Source organism: Haliotis rubra, unplaced genomic scaffold, assembly GCF_003918875.1.
Source record: "Haliotis rubra isolate DU_JTF1 unplaced genomic scaffold, ASM391887v1 Scf1534, whole genome shotgun sequence".
In the NCBI taxonomy this organism is placed as follows: domain Eukaryota; kingdom Metazoa; phylum Mollusca; class Gastropoda; order Lepetellida; family Haliotidae; genus Haliotis; species Haliotis rubra.
The window spans coordinates 17,487-43,457 of record NW_025765486.1 but is presented as its reverse complement, the minus strand read 5'-3'; the positions used below and the strand labels follow the sequence as shown (position 1 = coordinate 43,457).

Genomic DNA, 25,971 nt, shown 5'->3' with positions numbered 1-25,971 from the left:
ATATGGCGGCGGTCTGTAAATAATCAAGTCTGGACCAGACAATCCAGTGATCAACAGCATGAGCATCGATCTGCCCACATGGGAACCGATGACATGTGTCAACCAAGTCAGCGAGCCTGACCACCCGATCCCGTTAGTCGCCTTTTACAAGCATGGGTTACTGAAGGCCAATAGTCTAACCCGGACCTTCACTGGTCCAAAACAAAATATACTCGCTTGCAAAAAAATGACTTTGTTGAGAAGTAACATTGAATTAAATGCTAGGGGGGAATTCTTGCATATGTTTGTTATAAACAAAATGTTGTTAAAAATATTTCATTTATGTGACGTTACTTATACCACATATGAAAAATTTAATTAGTTTTTTCATGCATCTAAAAAAAATGTTGTTTGCCTGATTAGTCGCATGTATTAAGGATTGCTGTGTTTATGTCAGACCATTTTGCAGTTTGTAAAGCTGATCATGACGTCACTGACAAAATTATTGTGAAGGCTATTGGTTATATGTACCAATTTGTTGTACATGCAGTTGATGTTGGTTATTCTGAGTATGTCCATGCTCGATTATATGTTAAATACCAGTTCATGTATGGTTGTTCCAAGAATACTATCAATCTGTTATATAATGTCCTTGAACCAGACAAGGTTCCTGCACATCTAAGACAGATGGTTATTTTAAACTGAATGTTCCAAGAGATGTATTCATTTGGGGCTTGCACAGCGCCTGATTCAGATGGAATATTGTGGAAGGCTGCAGAAGGACTTGATCACGACCAAGTACCATCATCAACTGGGATTAGAGAGTGATGTGAGACTTGGATGTGAGAAGTGGAGATACGCCTGTAGTGACAGATATATCACTACTGTAGACTCTGTTGATCTGTGACTTTGGCGACATACCTGGACGTCCCTCGTGTGTTAATATGAACATTCAGAACAGTCGCGCCAAGCGCTGTGTATGGTGTATTCTTTGATGTATGGAGCCACGTGATTATATGGATACTGTTGTGATGTGAACAATGCCGTTTTGTTATATACCACAGCGTGGTGTATTCTGTAATGTATATGAACCATGTTATTATATGATGTGAGCATGGACGTTCGACAAGGATGTATAAATAATCCTGTGTTGTTCATTTTGTTTTTGAATGATAGTTATAAAAATTACCAAATGTAATTATTTGTCATTAAGTTTGCTGAAGATAATTCTTTATTATTGTTTGCAGATGAAATGTTGAGCAAGGAAGATAATGTTTACATGTATCATATATGTATTGTGTCATAAAGTATTAGTTCCATATATGTCCACTACAAGATACTCCAAAGGTCTGCTATTTCCCGTTGTATCAGATCGTAGAAGTTGGTAGATCCACGTAGGCAACAGATTTGAAACAACTTAGGTTTTAATTTAGTATAGGTTGGACAAGGAGTTGGAGATGTGTCCTACTTTCTCATTGTTGGCAAGAAAAATCTACAGGACTGTTGGAGGCACACTCCGGCACACCGTGTAAGTGAGCGCAGTAAACCTAGAAATTATGTTGTCCTTAAATGTGTGTTGGAACCAGAGAATTTTTTTTTTTTACAAATTTAAAAGTAAAAATCTTAGAATTGGCGATAGTGAGATGTTGCTAGAGAGATAGAATCTGTAAATATTGTTTTGATAACCTGAATGTCTCTGTCGTGGAGGATTATGTGCACTTTATTACATCTTGCCAACTGTGACGCCAGTTCAGACACACGCTTCTACAACATTATGTACAATCAGTTTATGTAAAGTTGACAAGTTTGTGAAAGTTATGACTTACAGGGGCGATGGAGTAACCAATCGGTTAGCTATTAAGATTCCACAGTTTTGTAGATCGTGTGATGTACAGAAGCCAGGCAATCATAGAGCAACAGTTAAAGGGAGACAACCACTAGTCACTAACACTAATACATATAGCATGGTAAATGTTGCTGTTATTCAGTCACTCAATGTTTAAATTACCTTAGTAAAGAGTTTTTTCTGAGATCACAATATTACCCTGTATTGTTATTGTTATTATTATGTTTCACAGAGAGAGGGTTCGGGTGATATAGTATTACTGCAGTTACATTTAACATCCAGTGGGTCAAACTGAAGAACTATGGGGGGAGGTAATACATGCCTTATCAGAAAGAGGTGTACGGTGATGTTGAATCAGGTGCAATGCTCCAGTGACAGTTGGCTTGTATTTATTTGTGCATTCGTCTTATTGCACATGTGTTGTGATAATGATTTTGCACATGTGGGACAAAACCCTTGAATACTTAACTTGAATCGTGTTACATGTTGTACATTGTTGACAGGTTGTATTGATGTTAAGAAATTGCTTTCGTCACAATCATGACGTTATGCAGTTCAATGTAATATACCCTGTGTGTTGTATTCTTTAATGTATATGAGACATGTTATCATTTGGATACTGCATTGATGTGTGAACAATGCATATTCATGTAATCATACCCTGTGATGTGTATACCCATTGTGATGTATTCTTCAATGTATATGAGTCATGTTATCATATGGATACTGTATTGATGGGAACAATGCAGTTCTGCACAATGCAGTTCTGTAATATACCCCTGTGTGGTGTATTCTTCAATGTATATGAGTCATGTTATCATTTGGATACTGTATTGATGTGAACAATGACGTTCTGCAATATACCCCTGTGTGATGTATTCTTTAATGTATATGAGTCATGTTATCATATGGATACTGTATTGATGGGAACAATGACGTTCTGCAATATACCCCTGTGTGATGTATTCTTTAATGTATATGAGTCATGTTATCATATGGATACTGTATTGATGGGAACAATGCAGTTCTGTAATATACCCATGTGTGGTGTATTCTTCAATGTATATGAGACATGTTATCATATGGATACTGTATTGATGTGAACAATGACGTTCTGCAATATACCCCTGTGTGATGTATTCCTTAATGTATATGAGTCATGTTATCATATGGATACTGTATTGATGGGAACAATGCAGTTCTGTAATATACCAATGGGTGATGTATTCTTCAATGTATATGAGACATGTTATCATATGGATACTGTATTGATGGGAACAATGACGTTCTGCAATATACCCCTGTGTGATGTATTCTTTAATGTATATGAGTCATGTTATCATATGGATGCTGTATTGATGTGAACAATGACGTTCTGCAATATACCCCTGTGTGATGTATTCTTCAATGTATATGAGACTTGTTATCATATGGATACTGTATTGATGTGAACAATGACCTTCTGCAATATACCCCTGTGTGATGTATTCTTTAATGAATATGAGTCATGTTATCATATGGATCCTGTATTGATGGGAACAATGCAGTTCTGTAATATACCCCTGTGTGGTGTATTCTTTAATGTATATGAGTCATGTTATCATTTGGATGCTGTATTGATGTGAACAATGACGTTCTGCAATATACCCCTGTGTGATGTATTCTTTAATGTATATGAGTTATGTTATAATATGGATACTGTATTGATGGGAACAATGCAGTTCTGTAATATACCCCTGTGTGGTGTATTCTTCAATGTATATGAGATATGTTATCATATGGATACTGTATTGATGGGAGCAATGACGTTCTGTAATATACCCCTGTGTGGTGTATTCTTCAATGTATATGAGACATGTTATCATTTGGATGCTGAATTAATGTAAACAATGCCATTCTGTAATATACCCCTGTGTGATGTATTCTTTAATGTATATGAGTCATGTTATCATATGGATACTGTATTGATGGGAACAATGCAGTTCTGCAATATACCCCTGTGTGGTGTATTCTTTAATGTATATGAGACATGTTATCATATGGATACTGTATTGATGGGAACAATGACGTTCTGCAATATACCCCTGTGTGATGTATTCTTTAATGTATATGAGTCATGTTATCATATGGATACTGTATTGATGGGAACAATGATGTTCTGCAATATACCCCTGTGTGGTGTATTCTTTAATGTATATGAGTCATGTTATCATATGGATACTGTATTGATGGGAACAATGACGTTCTGTAATATACCCCTGTGTGGTGTATTCTTTAATGTATATGAGTCATGTTATCATATGGATACTGTATTGATGGGAACAATGACGTTCTGCAATATACCCCTGTGTGGAGTATTCTTTAATGTATATGAGTCATGTTATCATATGGATACTGTATTGATGGGAACAATGACGTTCTGCAATATACCCCTGTGTGGAGTATTCTTTAATGTATATGAGTCATGTTATCATATGGATTTGGTTGGTTGGTCGGTTGGTTGTTTAACGCCGGCAATATTCCAGCTACATGACGGCGGTCTGTAATTGAGGCTGACCAGACAACCCACTGATCGGCATCTTCAGCATCGATCTATATAATGAGGATACGATGACATGTGCCAACCAAGTTAACGAGCCTGACCACCCAATCCCGTCAGTCGTCTCTTACGACAAGCATGGGTTGCTGAAGATCCATTCTTACCCGGATCTTCACGGGTTCATATGAATTCTGTATTGATGGGAACATAGGCTATCTGTAATATACCCTTGCATGGTGAATTCTTTAACGTGTATGTGTCATCTCATTATATACATACATACGTTATTAATGCCATGATGCGATGCATGGCAAACCATCCAAAGAGATTAAACTGTGACAATCGGGGGTTTTGCGCTCACGAACCTCACAAGACACGTGATGATCCAGATAGTTCAGATGACCCAACACTGAGCAGATTCATTATGGATATCTCATATACAATGAACGCTATGCTGATGCTGCTTTCAGTGTTACACGTCATAATCTGTTTCTCTTAGCCCATTTGCCCAGAAATTCTCAGATCCACTTCTCTGTCATGCATTTGCAACCGCTAAGATACAAGTTTTCAGCAAGGGAATGTATTCTCGCCCATGGACTAGTTGCTTTCACGCATAGACGAGATATCTTCATAGGGCAATAAATGACCAAAACTAAATCAAACTTAATTAGTTATGTGTAATGTTACCCGTAGCATATTTTATCTAAATGTTAGCTAAAAAACACAGCTTTTGATCATGCAAAAGATTTATATTTTGAGGTTTCGATAAAATGTTTTTCAATTTATCATCCTTAGTATGTATATATGTAAACATCAAACCGTGAAGATCCGGGCTAGAATTGATCTTCAGTAACCCATGCTTGTCGTATAAGGCAACTAACGGGATGGGGTGGTCAGGCTCGCTGACTTGGTTGACACATGTCATCTTTCCCAACTGCACAGATTGATGCTCATGCCGTTGATCACTGTATTGTCTGGTCCAGTCTCGATTATTTACAGACTGCCGCCATATAGCTGAAATATTTCTGAGTGCGTCGTAAAACTAAACTCACTCACTGCAAATTTCATGCTGTATTTTGTAAGACAGAAACTGTTCACAGCTGGGAGCGTAGGGCCAATGGGTGTCCAGAATTAATTTGTCATGTGATAAGATATCTTACAGTAAGTCTGTTGTACGTGTTACTGACACATATATGCAAAACCATATCGAGGCCGTCACGTGGTCGAGTTTAGCGCCATCTTAACGTGCAAATCACAACCACCCTGCTTTCCTCAATGGACGAGCTTTTACATAGACTCTCAGGTCAGAGGTGTCTGTGTTTGCCAATAAAACCTCCCAGCACGTGACACTTCTTTGTTGACAGTTGTTGTGCAGCTCACAATGCGGTATAAACTAGATCCGGTTTTCAATACCACGAAGAGAATTCTGCTGATTCTATTGACACAGTTTCGATACAAGTGAGCACTTATAATTGATAATGGCCTGTCAAATTCACACTCTAACATTTATTGAAGCATTCTTCTGCAAGTGTGAATATGTTCTTGCTCGATAACAGTTCATTCGGTCGTCTGTCAGTGCTGTGGGGTATGCAAGTGGCGGTTTAAGTGGATGTTCGTTAGTCTGAAATTCCGGGTTTATTTCAGACATAGGTACAATGAGCGAAACCAATTACTTGTGTCGCTGATACTGAACGAAATGTGCTACAAGCGGCGTAAAACCACATTCCTTCATACCTTGTCGAAATAATTAAGCCATGTTGGACCGTTGGAGAAAGAACAGACTTCATTGCTTCAATCGTTGTTCTGCTTGGTCCAGCCTGCATAATATACACCTATACACCACGCTGAAAAATTGATGCCAGTTCAGTAAAATGAAATTAAACTTGTTTGGGGTTATTTCTGATTTTTAGCGTTAGCTGTATGACGTGATCTGTATGGAAACTGCTGACCAAACAGTCAAGTAATTAACACCAAGTCAAGTGACTAACACCGAGTCAAGTGAGTATCATCAAGTCAAGTGACTAATATCAAGTGACTAACATCGTCAAGTGACTAATATCAAGTGACTAACATCAGTCAAGTGACAAATATCAAGTGACTAACATCAAGTCAAGTGACTAACATCAAGTCAAGTGACTAACACCAAGTCAAGTGACTTACATCAAGTCAAGTGACTAACACCAAGTCAGGTGACTAACATCAAGTCAGTTGACTAACATCAAGTCAAGTGACTAACATCAAGTCAAGTGACTAACATTAAGTCAAGTGACTATTACCAAGTCAAGTGACTGACACCAAGTCAAGTGACTGACATCAGGTCGAGTGAAAGATGTCATGAGCATTGATCTATACTGCTGGAGTACGGTGACATGGATTCACCAAGTCAGCAGGCCTGACTTACCTATCCCGTTAGTTGCCTGTTAAAAGCATAGGTTGCTAGAGACCGCAGGTTATCCACAGGTAGAGAGTCGGAATGAACGCTTTAATCAATGCACAGTGAATACGCAATAGATTTCAGAAAGTGATCAGATGTAAATGTTACATCTGGGATTTCACTTTCTTAGTAAATTAGGGGCGATGAGGAAGCCGAGTGGTTAAAGCGTTCGCTTGTCAGGCCGAAGATCCGGGATCGATTCCCCACTGGGTACAATTCTGGTGTCCCCAGGGTTGATATTGCTGGAATATTGCAAATTGCGCCGTAAAACCCAACTCACTCACTCACACACTCTTAGTAAGGTATACATTCAAGTAATTCTGAGTTTATGACGAGGCCAGGATGCTCAACCCACATTCTTACAATGAGACATCAGTTTCAGGGAGGAACACAAAGTACATCGTCTAGACAACCAGTTGTCCGATGTCCCTGTTTATTGAAGCCGTGACTGGATCGTTGACAAATGCGCTGGTGACTGGGCGCCTCACTCTGTGAATGGCGGTTCAAAGCACTTGGATTAATATACCAGTACAGAAGTAGGGGATATTGGATGTACAAGATTGATAAAATGCAAATGATGAAGCCAAGGAGGAAACAGATGATGAAGACAAATTAAGGGAAAATGTGACAATTTATTCCATTCGTTTGGAACTATTTCATCTGTATGGATATATATATATATATATTACTTCTTCTCGTATACATTAGCATTGGCTAGTGGTAAGCTCGCAAAACGGAATATCCCCTACTTTTTTTAAAGGTATACTTCACTGTGAAAGTGCAATCCCAAAAGTAACATATGATGACATTAATAATGGTTGAAACTTTTAGATTTGTTCGGGAAAACTGATAAATAGAGGCTATCACGCCAGTGTGTTTTGGGATGGTTAATATCCTGCATTAGGAATAATCACTGTGTTTAGCGAGCCTTGGCGAGCTGAGTACATAGTGTTTATTCCTAATGCAGGATATTAACCGTCCCAAAACAGACGAGTGTGATAAGCTATTTATTATACAACGTCATTCTTGCTTTATTATTTTAAAAAAGCGATTTCAAATGCCACAAATCAGTATAGACTTTCAGTTGTCGGACGTCCATGTTGATGGAGTGAGTGAGTGAGTTTAGTTTTACGCCACACTCAGCAATATTCAAGTTATATGGCGGTGGTCTGTAAATAATCGAGTCTAGACGAGACAATCCAGTGATCAACAGCCATGTTGATGGAAGCCTCGATGGCTGCCCTGACTGGATCGTTGACTTTTGTGGTGGTCATCGGGCGCCTCACTCTGTGGGTGGCGATACAAAGTCCTTGGATTAATACTTCACTGTGAAAGTACTAATGGTTGAAACTTTTAGGTTTGTTCGGGAAAACTGATATATGTTAATATATGTTAAATATACGTGATAAAACTATAGTCCAGATCAACGTCCTTCAACCAGAATATGGGGTGAGTGATGCAGAAATACTGATTTATAAACAGTCAATATCATAGCTATACCACAATGGCAAACTGAGTTGAAAGAAATAAATTGCCTAAAATATGTGGTTGTTAAGTTTATTATACCATTAAGTAATGAAACGTAGAGCCGAGTATGCAGCTACAAGACATTACAAAACTAAATGAACCTGAGGCGAGGTCCAGTGTGTTATACATACAGCATACGTGTACATTTATGAGTGAACATAAGAACACAGTCATATCATGTAAATCTGCACCAACGCTACTGGAGAGAATACGGGTGACACTGTTGTCACATGTTGATTTGCATGGTTGCATCCCTTAGGTACGCCGGGAAGCTATTATTCAAATATGGTTTCCCTTATGCTTCAAGGTGTGTTGGCACCATACACGCTCTTATCGTTTTCATTAAAGGGCATTATTTTAAGCATTCCTCCCACACTAAGCTGACAAACTGTGATGTATCTGGAATACTCTTCAAGAGGTGGTTAACCCAACACAAACCCTCACTACTTGTGCATAAGCATCACAATGTCTTTATCTCGATTTACCTCCTTTGTTCTGAAGTAAGTTCACCATTTCTCTATGTCGTTGTGCAGTTGCTTCCATCAGTGCCGTGTTTCCGAAATGGTCTGTACTGTTGATGTCGAAAATATTCTTGGACAAGAGACACTTCACAATTTCCACATTCCCTCCACGACAGGCGAGATGTAGTATGTTCCTACACTTGGCATCTGTTAGGGTCAAATCTCCTCCTTTGCTCACGATTATGTTAAACACTTCCCCATGACCATGGACAGCTGCCTCCATCAGTGGAGTCCTTTCACACACTCCCCGACAGTTGATGTCAAAACAGGTCATGGAGAGGATATACTTGACCACCTCAATATGTCCTCCCACACATGCCCAGTGTAGGACGTTGTCACCACCATCATCAACCAAGGACATATCGGCCCCTTTGGACCGAAGCTGCTGTAACAGATGTAGATGGCCTGCATATGCTGCCTCCATGACTGGAGTCTTTCCATAGTTGCCTTTACCATCGATGTTCACAAGTGTGGTGTACTTGCAGAGGATCAGATTTACAATGTACCCATCCCCTCCAACACTAGCCAAGTGAAGGATGTTGTCATCACGACTATCAACCAGACCTACATCAGCTCCTTCACACAGCAGAAATTCCAATACTTCTCTATGTCCCTTCCATGCTGCCAACATCACTGGTGTCCGATTAAGCATTCCACGGGCATTGACACTCCCACCCAGAGACAAAATGTTTTTCACACGTTTTAGGTCCCCCGTAAGGCAGGCGTAATGGAGGGCAGTGTTTTTTCGGGTGATCGGCTTTCAAAGTGTCCATTGTTGACTAAACAGACAAAATACATGACAGATTTCATCACATTTATGTATGAACACTAAACCATCTATTGCAATAGTTTACACTTATATTTTGACCTAATTTCTAGTTCGTTTTAATAAGATGTAGTGCAAGCAGAAACTATATAAATGTCGGGAAAATATGCTTGTTTTGAAGAAATGAAAATTTTTCAGACGTTCGAGTTCAATAAAACAAATTTCATACTGTAAAAAAACCTAAACGTCAAACTTGTCCACATTACGAAGACAATAGTATCTCTATGATAGAAGCAGAGTCGGTGAGCATACATTTATGGATGACTATTAAAGAGTAACTATACCAGGTCTCGTATCCTGCTTGGCCGATCGCGCACGTCATAAACACTTACAAAGATACATCACTTTGTCCCTTGCAGAACATATTAGTATCACAGTATCTAAAGACTATATACATCAGGTATTCTCTGGTACGAAAAGTACAGAGTGCCGATATCAATAACGATTGTTAAAGATGTCACGTTAGACGGCCAAATAGAATGCCTTGGTCCCAGGGTTAGGATATGTCCTTAGTACACTGTTCCTGCTATGGGCGACTACATTAGGCGCTCAAGCCATGTGCCTTATATTTGCATTGGTGTTATTCAGAGGCAGCCGTTATATGCCTTGTAGATTGTGAATGTAGCTTTCTTGTACAAGACGATTCACTCGTTGAACCACTCGGCAAACCAGTGAATTTGATTTGAGTTAGACGTAAATATATATGGGAACCTAACGTAAAATTGTGTTTATATATCAGAATATCAATCAGATGCGAATTTATTTTATCATTTAAGATTGTGGCAACCCGTTCATATTTTCATGGGACCTATTAGTCAAGTTATACAGGGTGTCTCTAAATGCATGGAAAGGACAATGATAAGACACCATTGAGAAATCAATCCAAAAGTATTCTCACAACTGAATAAGGATATCATACTTGATGTTGTAATCAATAGGACATAGTAAAGCTTATCCACAAACATAACATCCAGGACACACTGTCCTTTCGGGGCGGTGGGGTAGCCTACTGGTTAAAGCGTTGGATCGTCACTTCGAAGACCCGGGTTCGAATCCCCACATGGGTACAATGTGTGAAGCCCATTTCTGGTGTCCCCCGCCCGTGATGTTGCTTGAATATTGCTAAAAGCGGCGTAAAACCAAACTCAGTCAGTCAGCACTGTCCTTTCAATGAATAAAGGATACACATATTGAATATAACAGGCTGAAACAATGGATATATTCCTCGTTATGGGGTCGTCCTATTCACTGAAGCGAGAACTATGCTACCTTTAAACTAAAACGACTCACCTCTATCGGCATGGGTGTTTCTAGTGACGTCCAACGTCGTGTTACAGTCGCTGTTCGTAAATGCATAGCGTTAACCAGTCAAACAGGTTGTCTTACAATAGTATCTCTCTAGTGCTTGTATATGTTGCAAGAGAGTATAAATACATACTCAGATTATTAATGCATTCTGTATTAGCTGTTGAGGGCTCCACTCACCAATATGCCAGCTATACACTACACGCCAAAAGAAACGTTACCCTCCTACCTTTATGAATTACTTAAAACCTATCAGAGATATGTTAGAAGGTATAAGTTCGCAAGGAAGCTTAAAAACACAGCTTTATTCAAATGACGAAAAAGAATTTTCTCAAATGCACTCATATTTAGGTGAAATGAGTGAGTGAGTTGAGTTTTACGCCGCACTCAGCAATATTCCAGCTATATGGCGGCGGTCTGTAAATAATCGAGTCTGGACCAGACAATCCAGTGATCAACAGCATGAGCATCGATCTGCGCAATGGGGAACCGATGACATGTGTCAACCAAGTCAGCGAGCCTGACCACCCGATCCCGTTAGTCGCCTTTTACGACAAGCATAGTCGCCTTTTATAGCAAGCATGGGTTGCTGAAGGGCTATTCTAATAAACCCGGACCTTCACGGGTCTTAGGTGAAATGCATCTTTTTCAGAAGAGTTAAATTGTCTTATTTTCGTCCATGCCGAAATAAACCAATAACAGTGATTTAAACGTCCAAAAGAAAGGTTGAAATAAAAGTCTGCTTTGGGACAATGATAAAACATTTAAAGTCACCATTTCTCAACTATTAAAACAAGAAACAACTGTTGTAGAGTCTGTAAAATTGTAAAATAATCATTCCAATTATTTCAGTCTTTTAAAACATTTTCTGCTGATTTGCATTAATGAAAACAAGTAAGACATGTCTTTGGTATTGTGAAAAAAATGTTTAGGAACTTCCACAATGATCTTTGTTAACATTTTTGCTTGCAAAGTAACATTTTTCCATTTTCTGTTTACACATAGTAATATCAATCGCCAAAACGCAGTAATATTCAAGCAGTATTTGCATCCATTTCACATGTAGAATGATTCTATAGGGTATAAGGAAAGCCTAGAAAAGATGATATGATACACAAGTACGAGAAATATGCCACGATTAACAGCTGAAGACAGAGGAGGAGCCATTGGGATGGTGCAGATGGGGTCGACATACAATGCTGTTGCCAACGCTCTCGGATGCAACCGTATCACGGTTATAAGACTTATTCAGGGCTTCAGACAGACTGGGGTCACCGTAGAGACCAAAAAGTGGACGTCCACGCATCATAACGCCAGTTGAAGATGGGTACCTCGTCACTAAGGAAGGAGGGTAACATTTCTTTTGGCGCTAAGTGTATGTCAGTATGGACCATGTGATCGCTCGTATTAAACGCCATAAGGTTGAGCTGAAGCTCCGCTCATTGCTGTCCGTGTGATTTCTTAGTGAGTATTTCGCTAGTTTTGTATTTGTTAATTGTTTTATGTAATCATGGTTCCGGAGCAGTGATGTCCTTGTTTCCTCACAACTTTAAGTCCCTGTCCACAATCGCGTTTACAGAACGAAGGAAGAATGTGAATATAATTCACAGAAAATCCTGACAGCTGTCAGGACACACACATGGATAGCTGGAGTTTCTTCTTAACTATATTTCAACGTAAAACACCTATTAGCTCCATGCTAATGTCGGAGTGACTGGATCCCACGGAAAGACTTCCTCGTGTTGGTTTAAATACGTCTCCACTCACCAACATGCCAGCTATATGATAGGCTGTACCATGTGATCGCTCGTAGGAAAAGCCATGAGGCTGAGCTGGAGAGGGCATAATGGTCGGACCCCAGCCATAGTGGCAGCTCTGTGTGGTCAAAAAGACGTTTTTGACTTACTAGTGTCCAATGCAGCGGTCCATTGTCAGTCTTGACCATGTAATCGCTTGTGACTCACTTCTGTCCAATGCAGCTGACCTCACACTGGTTGATGATAAAGATGAAGGTGTGTTACATGGTACAGTATGCTTGTGAAGGTGGTAATAATTCTATTGCCCAACACCTCATCCAGGTTTGTGACATCAATAAGAGAGGGCGTGATGGTTGGAATCCAGACATGGTGGCAGCTCTGTGTGGTCAAAAAGACGTTTTTGACTTACTAGTGTTCAATGCAGCAGTCCATTGTCAGTCTGGACCATGTGATCGCTTGTAGGAAACGCCATAATGTTGAGCTGGAGTTCCGCCCTTTGCTGCAGTTTGTAAATTCTGAGTGAGTATTTCGCCCATTATCTAACCTCACACATAAATGTCGTTTTCTGATTGGCTGAGCCAATTAAAGTACCCGCTTACAAGTGAGTAACATTTTGTATGTTACCCGCTGGAAATGCCGAACTGTGGGAATTCGCTTGGTACTTTGTTTGTAGTGTTTGGGTTGTTGCCTAACTCCGGTACTCCATATTATGATCCAATACTCGTGTTTCAAACAGTTCAAAATTAACATCGAGGTGTTCCATAAGATAAATACGTTGTTGACTTGTCACGAGGGGGAGTATGGGTTGATGTACACTGAATAGTTCCCCGCCCTTTGGGCTCAGGGAACATGAACAAACATAGAGGGTACATCTACCCATGGACCCGGAGGGCTCAGGGAACATAAACAAACACAGGGTACATCAAGCCATGGACCCCGAGGGACCAGTGAACAACTTACATTGTACATTTGTTAATTTTGTAATTTCCAGAGCAGTGATGTCATTGTTTCTCCCAAATTAAGTCCCTGTACACACATTCGCTTTGGCAGAACGAAGGAAGAACGTGAATGTAAATCAAAGAAAATCTAACAGCTGTCAGGACAAACACATATGGACAGATGGAGTTTCTTCTCAATTATATTTCATCGTAAAACACCTATTAGCTGACCGCCTCCGTGGTGTAGTGGTTAGAGCGTCCGCCCGGAGAGCGGAAGGTCAAAAAGACGTTAAAATATGGTACTTGTTGGTCCCTGCCTGGCGCTCGGCATTAATGGGTACATCAAGGACTGGTCGGCTCGGAGTCAGTATAATGTGTCTGAGTGGGGTATTCATGCTTCACTGCGGCATGGCTTCTCAGTGGGCTAGCACTATAAAACCAGCTTAAGTCTGGGCTAGTACAAGCAGCCGCACATACACGTATTACACGCATGCACGTCGTCATATGAGCGAAATATTCTCAAGTACGACGTTAAACCCACCTATTAGCTATCCACATCCTTCTACAATGATTTTGGGAGTGATTGGATCCCACTTGAAGGCTTCCTCGGGTTGGTTTAAATACGTCTTTGCTATTTTGCATCGACAAACCAGTGAGGTTCCAGTGGCATGCCAGAACAGCCGTAGGTGGTGGAACAGACTTTGCCTGCTTCGGATGAGGAGTGGACATTTCAAAAGTGCTTAGACGAGTTTCTTTTTTTGTTTTGTTCAGTCAACCTTAAGTTTACACGAATTGATGAACTGAATTTCTCTTCATTGCCGGATTAAAGGCAAACCCAAACTCCCTAATTCTGTTTCTCCTTAAAACACGAATATATCCAAATCCATAGCATACAGTGAGACAAATTTGGGGGACAGAGTGATAACCTTACTCTGTGAAACTTTCAAATTCTCTTGAAATATGCATTTGCAGCTGGACAAATCCAGGGGACATTGAGAATTGGCTTCTCAAATTTGGGGACAGTGAGTCTTGACTTCTCAAATTCAGGGACATTGAGATTTGTCTTCTCAAATCCAGGGGACATTGAGATTTGACTTCTCAAATTCAGGGGACATTTAGACTTGACTTCTCAAATTCAGGGGACATTGAGATTTGTCTTCTCAAATTCAGGGGACATTGAGATTTGGCTTCTCAAATTTGGGGGACAGTGAGTCTTGACGGCTCAAATTCAGGGGGACATTGAGACTTGGCTTCTCAAATTCAGGGGACATTGAGACTTGTCTTCTCAAATTCAGGAGACATTGAGATTTTGGCTTCTCAAATTTGGGGACAGTGAGTCTTGGCTTCTCAAATTCAGGGGACATTGAGACTAGACTTCTCAAATTCAGGGGACATTGAGATTTGTCTCTCAAATCCAGGGGCCATTGAGATTTGACTTCTCAAATTCAGGGGACATTGAGATTTGGCTTCTCAAATTTGGGGGACAGTGAGTCTTGACGGCTCAAATTCAGGGGGACATTGAGACTAGGCTTCTCAAATTCAGGAGACATTGAGACTAGACTTCTCAAATCCAGGGGGACATTGAGATTTTGGCTTCTCAAATTCAGGAGACATTGAGACTTGACTTCTCAAATTCAGGAGACATTGAGACTTGACTTCTCCAATTCAGGGGGCATTGAGACTGAGCAACTCAAATTCAGGATACATTGAGACTTGGCTTCTCAATTACCATCCAAGCCTGAATCGAACCTTAGTCAGACGAACAACACCTATCTCACTGCAGCTGTAGAATAGATCAATGACAACACAACAATACTCTTCTTACACAACGGACAAATTTATTTACACCAGACAAAGATTCTCTACCATACAAAACGCTGTACACTGCACAGAACATACATATCATAAATATTATCTGCTTGCAAGCAATAAAACTATTGCAAAAGTAGCCATGAGGACATTATTATATATACACGTAATGGCTGACGAAAAGACAGGAATGGTGACTATTTTCTCTTCAGTGAGCTCCGAGTCGATCCAGTCATGAACTTCTTCCTCCAGAAGGTCAAGCGGAACACTCCCAAGCTTTAACACCACGTGATGAAAATCTCGGATGCTGAACTTTTTTTGGCCTAGAAAGAAATATATAGCATATGTAAATAATTACATGTAAATTAATTTAGGTATAATGTTACATATATTAAATATTTTATATTCATTTTTATCACATAATATACATTTTTATATTTATATCTTAAAATTATACCCATATAGTATATGTATCATTTTACCGTAGTTTTTATTTTGTAAAACATAGTCTCTCGTAAGCCTTTTGGGTGGCAATTGTACTTTTACGTTTTAATATTCAAAATGCTGTATTTTAACCCACGTTGTACAATTGCGAAACCTTAATAAATGGCGAAACCTTAATAGACTATATTGTATTGTATTGTAATAATCGAGTCTGTACCAGACAATCCAGTGATTGACATTATTGACATTAAGCTTTGATGGCAACAATTAGCGTTAGGAGCGAAAGGCTCGAAGACGTCCAAACCACCTGACCTTGTTACCAAACCATGGGTCTCACATCCTGCAAAGATCAGATCGTTAGGAATCGTGCTAGGAGGAAAACGTGCGTCCCGAACAGCTCAATAATGTAATCCCAGTAAACTCTAGACAACCAGTGACACATTCCATAGATGGATACCCATTGTGTCAAGTACTCGATTGTCTGATCCAGACTTGATTCTTTACAGATGCCGTCATACAGCTGGAATATTGCAGATCATGGCTTTAAAGGAGTACAGCGTGGTATCCATGTTGGATTATATTATTTCTGAAGAGTGGTGATATCAAATTGCAGAAAACACTGTTCCTTTAACTGCCACAAACGAAGCGGGTTAAATAATTCAAGGTCATCCAACACTGAGGCTATAATTATAGGTTTCTGAGAGATCGCACTGAGTGACTTAGAGAGTTTAGAGCTACGCCGTTTCCAGCAATATTCCAGCAATATCACGGCGGGGGACACCATGGGCTTCACACATGTTACCCATGTGGGGAATCGAACCCGGGTCTTCGGCGTGACGAGCGAACGCTTTAACCAACAAGCTACCCTACCGTCAATATGCTGCACGAGCAGCAAGACGGATGATGTAAATAGCAGATAGCAGAGGTACTAAAAGTCAACGTGTCATCTTCTTCAGCTGTTTTATTATACGGACAAAGGCCTTTGTAATGACCGCGTAAAACTAAACTTACTCACTCGCACTTCTCCATGACGAGGTACACCAACAGGAAAGACCTGCGGGTGTACTCCACTACTGACGGAAATGTCCGGAGAGCGCACCAGTCAGCGAAACGTCCGTAAAATATACACATTTTCAGTTACATGGTTTTTGCCATTTTACAAAGGTATTTTCACTATGTAATCGGGGTGAAGGAGAAGTTTCCCTGGGAGTCACGGTATCTACATCAAATATCCGTTTCTGTTGTCAACTCACCCAAACGGTGACTGCCAGTATCCACTACAAGACGACAGGCACGAAATATCTCGGAACAATATCTGCCAAAGCTGTAAGTAAGTTAACCAGAGCCTATTGTGTTACCATCACGTCGGAGAATGCAATATACGGATCAACGTAACATACAGACAATGAATTATTTCAAAATGGTATATAACTCGACTCATATTCTAGCTGAACTCCGCCGACTTGATAACAGTTGGAACTATATGACAACACGGACCGCGTTTGATCACAGACTTTTACAACCAAATCCTCGTTAGTAGGTCCCCGCGAGGGCGGAATTGGAAGCACATTCTGCATAGAAACTCATTAATTTTATAAAAAGCAAAAATGAGTAGGATATTTCACGGATCTGTTTATATTTTGAAATAGTCGGAGGGAGTATGCCTTAGACAAATATTCGATTTTATAATGGATATTTAAAGTAAACAGGTGTTCTGTTCCGTAAGTATAAAGATGGCGGTGTGTAGTAAACAGCCTTGAGTGAAATGCTTCAATTTTCAGTGTTCCATTTCAGGGGAGTTAACTCTTATGACCTTATGGCGAGAAGTGAGGTTTGGTTGGGGACACGATTCCTCATGATTGTTTCGAAAAATATGAGACGGATACCCAAAATATGTCAACGTTCCATGAGGTGATCTTAACGGCCATGCCTTAAAACTAACTTAAGACTGAGCAAAGATCTCTTTGCGTATCTATTTGCTGAACATTCATAAATGGCACAGTGCGAGTCGAAAAGGAACATGGCTTTCCGAACATAATTATCAAACGAGTCCTAAACAGTGTTATTTTGCAGTGATCTCATGTCATTTATCTGAAATGAATAGTTTTGTTATGGCTTTGGATACTGTTATTTTGAACCCACAGATCATAGGGCGAGTCATAGAGGCCCATCTCCTAGCCGAGGTATTCAGCATAGAGCGCCCAACTCTGCAACAAAGAACATGGTCACATTCAGGTCTGAAAACGGGGACGAAAGAAATTGGCTTCACATATTGTACCCATGTGGGAATCGAACCTGGGTCTTCCGCGTGACGAGCGGACTCTTACGACAGATGTTCAGAGTGCCCACTAGGGCTGTGAGACCTGACAAGAAAGACTGACTGTACGAATGCCTTTATCACCAGTCAGCAATACCACTGCTGTGCCGCGGCCGCCTGTCAATAATCCAACCCCGGACAGACAAACCAGAGGTCGATGGCATGAGCAACGATCCATACGGGCTTGTAAGATGACTAGCATTCAGCTACCTAACCACTCGACTCTATTAATCAGGCATTACAAACATTTCATCATGGGTACCTATTTTGATCACGGAAACAAGATCTTGGTAAATCAGTCGCTGAAATAGCTAACATTAAACCATATTTCCTCCATTTATTTGAAACAAAGGGAAGAATTTCGTTAAATTCACACATTGGCTAAAAACACCGACATTTACAATATATGAAGTTATTCTTTTCAAAGCAACAATGAACGATTCGCATTAAGTTCAAGAAGTCTGAAATAAGGTATAACTTCTTTCTGCGCATGCGTAAACTAATTGACTTTCTACACATGCACACCAGTAATCAAAAAGGGCGTCAACACGACAATGCGACATCTTCATTATGTCTTGTAGTCGCATTGTCGCGTATTTTAAAGCTGTTTTCACACATCTTAGATAGGACGACAATGCAACAAAGCGACATATTTTGACCTTGAAAATTGTCGCGTTGTCGCATTTTAGGCCCTTTGGGTGAACAAAAAATATTACGACAATATGAGATAGCGACAATGCGACTAATGTCCGAAATGCTTTGGTTAATTTCGCCTCTTTTTGCTTGTTTTTGAGACGGCGAAAGTACGACACTATAACAAAGCGACAATGTCCCTTCAAGGATTCCATAATACACTGCAGATCTGAACAGCCCGGTGGAACTGTTTGGAGCTATTGCATAACTCACGTGAGTGCCGGAAGTGATATGTTTCTGAACATAAACTGAAGTCGAGGCAGAATCTTCTTATTGATGAGGAAGTGATATCGATGTAGCAACCTTTCCTGTTGAGATACAAACAACCAGAAATAGAAAATACCTCTCTTGTTCTAGATTTAGATATATCTACTACAGTGTACGTAGAAGATAAGGTACATTATTTGACGTTTAGGGGTTTAACAGCGTTTTGGCTGAAGGGTCCCAATCTTAAAACATTTGTGGAAACGATTTGGTTACCGCATTGCGCACAAAGATAAATACAGTGAAATGCTGGGTTTTTTTCAAAAAGTCTTTTCAATCGTGGTTCTTTATAACAGTACTCAGCAACATTCCTTATGTCTGTGAATAATGGATTCTGATCCACTGACTTCGAGTTTGGTACTCGATGACATGCAATCGAACAAGTCACCAAGCCGTTTAGGCGCCTCTTACGACGACATGTATGGCTATAAGAATATCCAAACAATATCTTTATCTAATGCCAGGGTGCATAAGTTCAGCAATAGCATGTGTTCTTTAAAAGTGTACGGAAGAACTGAGTGTGCCACATGGCTAAAACTGACGAAACCAAGGTGAGCTCTATTTCCTCGTCTCCTTTCACTTCCAACAAGATATTTCTGCTGGTACACTATCAAAGCCACTATCAAAAGTTATACTCGGGACCTCATGCAAAAAAGGTGGGACACTCAAGTAGGAAGAAACAAACTTCATGAATTGAAGCCAACAATTGGTTATACCTACATGGGTTGTCAGTCAAGACGTGATGAGGTAGTTTTACGACGATGTCGTATTGGCCACAGTCGGTTTACACATGACTATCTGCTGAAAACGGATGGGGATGGACCCCCCATATGCGACTCTTGCGATGAGGTTTTCACCGTCAAGCATATTCTGCTTGACTGTGTGGACTTATCGTCTGCAAGGGACTCGCATTATCATGCAACAAACCTGAAAGATCTGTTCTCCCGCGTGAGCGCTCATCTGATAGTGAACTACCTGAGGGAAGTTGATCTATATCATAAATTATAGCTGTGTAACGTGACTAACGAATTGCCTGCTTTTAAATTTGGTGCTATGACATTCTCTGTTTTAATGAATATATGTCTTTGAAATAAACTAATTTTGACTTTGTACTCACAATGGCTATTCATGCAGACTCGTTCCCGTCACTATATGGCTGAAATAATGCCGATGTGACGTAAAGCCCAACTCAACTCAACTACAGACCGCCGCCATATACCTGGACTATTATTTAGTGCGGCGTAAAACTAGACTCACTCAATATTTTCATTACACATATAGTGTACTGTATTTGTCGTCGGTATCCACTAGGAATACCTCTAAGAGCAACACCAGGAATACCAGTGAGAACAACACTAGGAATACCACTATGAACAACACTCGGAATACCACTATAAACAACACTCGGAATACCACAATAAACAACACTCGGAATAACACTATAAACAATACTCGGACCACCACTATGAGCAACAATCTGAATACCACTATGAACAACACTCGGAATACCACTATGAGCAACAATCGGAATACCACTATGAACAACACTCGGAATACCACTATGAACAACACTAGGAATACCACTATAAACAATACTCGGAATACCACTATGAGCAACAATCGGAATACCACTATGAACAACACTCGGAATACCACAATGAACACTCGGAATACCACTATGAACAACACTCGGAATACCACAATGAACAACACTCGGAATACCACTTTAAACAACACTCGGAATACCACTATGAGCAACAATCGGAATACCACTATGAGCAACAATCGGAATACCACTATGAACAACACTCGGAATACCACTATGAACACACTCGGAATACCACTCTGAACAACACTCGGAATACCACACTGAAAAACACTAGGAACACCACTATGAACAACACTCGGAATACCACTCTGAACAACACTAGGAACACCACTATGAACAACAATCGGAATACCACCAGGAACAGCACTCCGAATACCACTATGAACAACACTCGGAGTACCACTATGAACAACACTCGGAATACCACTATAAACAACACTCGGAATACCACTATAAACAACACTCGGAATACCACTATAAACAACACTCGGAATACCACTATATACAACACTCGGAATACCACTATAAACAACACTCGGAATACCACTATAAATAGCATTCTGAATGTAACTATAAAAAACACTCGGAATACCACTAAGAAAAACACAAGGAATCCCACTACAAACAACACTCGGAATACCACTATAAACAACACTCGCAATACCACTAAGAACAACACTCGGAATACCACTATGAACAACACTCGGAATACCACTATGAACAACACTCGGAATATCTGTATGAACAACACTCTGAATACCAGTATGAGCAACACTCGAAATACAACTATGAACAACACTCGGAATACCACTATGAACAACACTCGGAATACAACTATGAAGACAACACTCGGAATACAACTATGAACAACACTCCGGAATACCACTGTGAACAACACTCGGAATACCACTATGAACAACACTAGGAATACCCTATGAACAATATTCGGAATACCACAATGAAGAACACTCGGAATACACTATAAACAACACTAGTGAATACCACTATGAACAACACTCGGAATACCACTATGAACAACACTAGGAATACCACAATGAAGAACACTCGGAATAGCACTATTCAACACTCGGAATATCAGTATATGAACAACACTCGGAATACCACTATAAAGAACACTTGGAATACCACTCTGAACAACACTCGGAATACCACTGTGAACAACACTCGGAATACCAATATGAACACCACTAGGAATACAACTATGAACAATACTCGGAATACCACAATGAAGAACACTCGGAATAGCACTATAAACAACACTAGTGATACTACTATGAACAACACTTGGAATACCACTATGAACAACACTAGGAATACCACAATGAAGAACACTCGGAATAGCACTATTCAACACTCGGAATATCAGTATGAACAACACTCGGAATACCACTATAAAGAACACTTGGAATACCACTCTGAACAACACTCGGAATACCACTGTGAACAACACTCGGAATACCAATATGAACACCACTAGGAATACCCTCTATGAACAATATTCGGAATACCACAATGAAGAACACTCTCGGAATAGCACTATAAACAACACTAGTGATACTACTATGAACAACACTTGGAATACCACTATGAACAACACTAGGAATACCACAATGAAGAACACTCGGAATAGCACTATGAAAAACACTAGTAATACCTCTCTGAACAATACTCGGAATACAACCAGCACTTCACATACCACAGCCATCACTTCACATACCGCAGCCAACACTTACCTACCACAGCCACCACTTCACGCACCACAGCTAACACTTCACATACTACAGCTAATACTTCAAATACAACAGCTAACGCTTCACATACCACTGCCAACACTTCAAATACAACAGCTAACACTTCACATACCACAACCAGCACTTCACATACCGCAGCCAGCACTTCACATACCACCACCAGCACTTCACATACCACAAGCAACACTTCACATACCACAGCCAGCACTTCATATAACAGGCAGTCCTTCACAAATCACAGCAACCCTTTCACAAACTACAGCTAACACTTCAAATAAAACAGCCAACTTACCACAGCTAAGTTTGACACTTCCCGTACCACAGCTAACACTTCCCGTACCAGAGCCAGCACTTCACATACCACAGCTAACACTTACCGTACCACAGCAAACACTTCATATAACAGGCAGCCCTTCACAAATTACAGCGAGCACTTCTTATACAACAGCTAGCACTTCAGATACTACAGCTAGCACTTCAGATACTACAGCTAACACTTCACATACCACAGCTAACACTTCAGATACTACAGCTAACACTTCAGATACCACAGCTAACACTTCACTTAAGACAGCTAACACTTCACATACACAGCTAACACTTCACATACCACAGCTAACACTTCACAGCTAAGACAGCTAACACTTCACTTAAGATACTAACACTTCAGATACTACACTAACACTTCAGATACTAGCTAACACTTCACATAAGACAAATGTTAACCAAATCAAAACAAGTCAAGAGATGAACTGATGCTATATTTATGTAAAACACGCTTCGTCATTTACATCTAACTAAATTACTGGTAAAGAAACACCTGGTTCAAGGAAGAAATATATAAATGTTCTCATTGTGTTTTTGACACTGTTAAGTTGGTAAATTATTTTGAGTAATGCCGTTTTTTAGATAAATGAATTTGAAAATCTTACCACTGAATCCGGCAGCAGCGCACAATCTGGACACAGTTTTACTCAGTGTGTGTTCTCCTACTGGCGACACTGAATACCATCGATCAGGCCTGGGTTTACTAAGTGGACGTAAGTATAAAGCTGTAGGAGCATCAGCAGGACGAAGACCGAAGTACTTCCGGTACAGGTGGACGATGCATTTATCAGATACATCACTAGCATACGCAGTAACACTTGTGGGTGCAACATGGTAGTCCTTCAAACCACGTTGATTGCATTTACTGACCTTTTCATGGTAGCGTATGAACTCACCCTGGTCATTTTCTCCAGTTTCAATTTGATCAACTGTCAAAATTCTGTGATCAACGCCACTGCGTAAAGCAAAGTTGAGGCCAATTAAGTATAGCATGGTATCAAGCAGCGTCTGAGGAGATGAATCGCCAAGAATACCTTTATCCCACAGTACTTGCTCCTGATTTACAGTAATGACATCTGCCTGTCTTGGGTGCATATCAAGGCCTTCGCCTGCCCTGACTTTCATGACATTGTCCAGTGTGGTTTGCAGTTCTGTGTAAACCGGGTCTGATAAGAACTGCACATTTCTACCCAAATTCACCAACTTCATTTGGATAAGCAAAACCAACTGTCGTAAAGTTATTTGGGGATAGTTTTCGCCGTTCTCCTTTCTCACTTCCATAATAAATCTACACAGACAATAATTAAGTTCGTCATCATTCAGATCCTTCAGATCATGCGGAATCAAACTAAGTCGATTCCCGGATGTATCACCATTTAGTATCCTTCCATTCCTCGAAATTCGCCAAGATTCAAACAGACGACATGCCCATTCTATAGACTTCTGTGTTTTCTGTGGCACTATCTTCTTGCTCATTTCCGTAACTTCCCGATCAGATAAGGGTTCACCGAAGCGTGTATTAGTTGATTTCCTTGCATATTGCCTTTCCATCTCTTGTGAAACTGCATATATCATGTCATCATCGCTCGAAGACAAAACAAGAAATTCACTTTTCTGTTTTTTAACAACTTACTCTCAATCTGTTGAGAAGCTACATCTATGGCATCATCTTCACTTGACGGTATGTCACAATGTTTATCTGCAGTCTACATATTCCCAGCAACGCTGTTGTCGTTGTCGCTAATATAACTGTACAGAGTAGCATAATTTGTCGGAGAAACTGCATTACTATGAACATTTGAGCTCAAATATATTTGTGAGCACGGCGGAATAAAATCTTCTTCAGAAATTCTGGACCCATTTGTTGCTGACACTGGCAATGGCGGTGAAGGTGAAAGCATGTTCCTTGATGAACGTTTGCGCATGCGGGAAAATCATTCATTAATAACTCTCGTACAGGGCAAACTAAAATTCAATCATTCGCCTCTACCGGAAAAATAACATAACAATAACTACAATTACTCTGCGCATTCAGGGGCACATTACATTGTCAAACAGCCCTTATCGTGTTCAGATATATCAGATGGCACGTGCTGTAAGTGACATGTGAATGCACGTGCAATACGAAATTTTCATGGACCTTAAGTGTGAAAATAAAACTGTTACTACGTGAGAGCGCAACTAAATATAGTGCATTGCATTTGTCATTGTTTTGATAACGTTTAATGTACATGTAGCCATTTAATTATGTGTCATGGTTTAAGTCGGTTAGACCACTCGGACCTTGGTTGAAGTGGTTAGTTAGATCACGTAGCGCCTCGTGATCTACCTAACCACTTCAACGATTAGACGCCAGGTCCTCGTGATCTAACCTATACATACCCTATCAATTGATAAGGTTATAAATAACTTCAGACAAGTTTATGAAACTAGTTATTGAAAGATTTATTGCTTGTAAAAACATCATGTTTACAACAAATATAATGCCTTCCCTCACAAAATAATATAAAACTGTAATTAGATGAAATACATATAGATTTTGTATATTATTGGCTTTCAGCCACATTCACTTCTCAGTGCAAACATTGTTCAATCATTGAACTTTGTAGTTCAAACACACTTGTACAATCTTAATCAGATAAATTATGTCTGATTGTTGTATATTATTGCGATTGAAGCTATAGATTGTCTTCCCTCTGAAAACACTGTGCCACTCTGAAGCCTTTGGATTTCACATAAGCTTGTAGAATCTTAATCACATAAATTACATCTGATGGTGTGTACCATTGGCTCTTAGCTATAGACTTACCTCCCTTTGCAAACACTCATTGTTGGCCAAATATGCTTAGACAACACTTGTCAGATAACTCTCACCTGATATGTACTCTTTTGCATATAGCCATAAATTGACTCTCTTTGAAAACATTGCACCACTCTTTAACCTTTGAATTTTCAGACATACTTGTACAACTCAAATCAGACAAATTACTTCTGATTGTGTATACAACTGGAAGTGTGGTGTGCTATTAACTTATAGCCATGGAGTGACTTCCTCTTTAGAAAG

The 25,971-nt window shown here is 39.9% G+C and overlaps 1 protein-coding gene and 1 long non-coding RNA gene across 3 annotated transcripts; one reads left to right on the top strand and one right to left on the bottom strand.

Annotated features, from left to right (window-relative positions):
• Positions 1–4,277, top strand: LOC124270662. Of its 2 annotated transcripts, none has more exons than XR_006896851.1 (3): positions 1–11; positions 2,590–2,916; positions 3,025–4,277. It is a non-coding gene; the product is annotated as an uncharacterized LOC124270662 (long non-coding RNA). The 2 variants fall into 2 exon arrangements; XR_006896850.1 differs by lacking the exon at positions 1–11 and adding an exon at positions 2,505–2,553.
• Positions 4,278–8,796: 4,519 nt separating this feature from the next.
• LOC124270656 (ankyrin repeat and KH domain-containing protein 1-like) lies at positions 8,797–9,477 on the bottom strand. The gene has a single exon (XM_046705693.1). The coding sequence runs from the start codon at positions 9,475–9,477 to the stop codon at positions 8,797–8,799; it is 681 nt and encodes a 226-aa protein (XP_046561649.1).
• Positions 9,478–25,971: the final 16,494 nt, after the last annotated feature.

What these genes read in the sequence shown, in the direction of transcription:
- LOC124270656 (XM_046705693.1), bottom strand. Translation starts at nt 9,477, where the DNA reads ATGTTGGCAGCATGGAAGGGACATAGAGAAGTATTGGAATTTCTGCTG.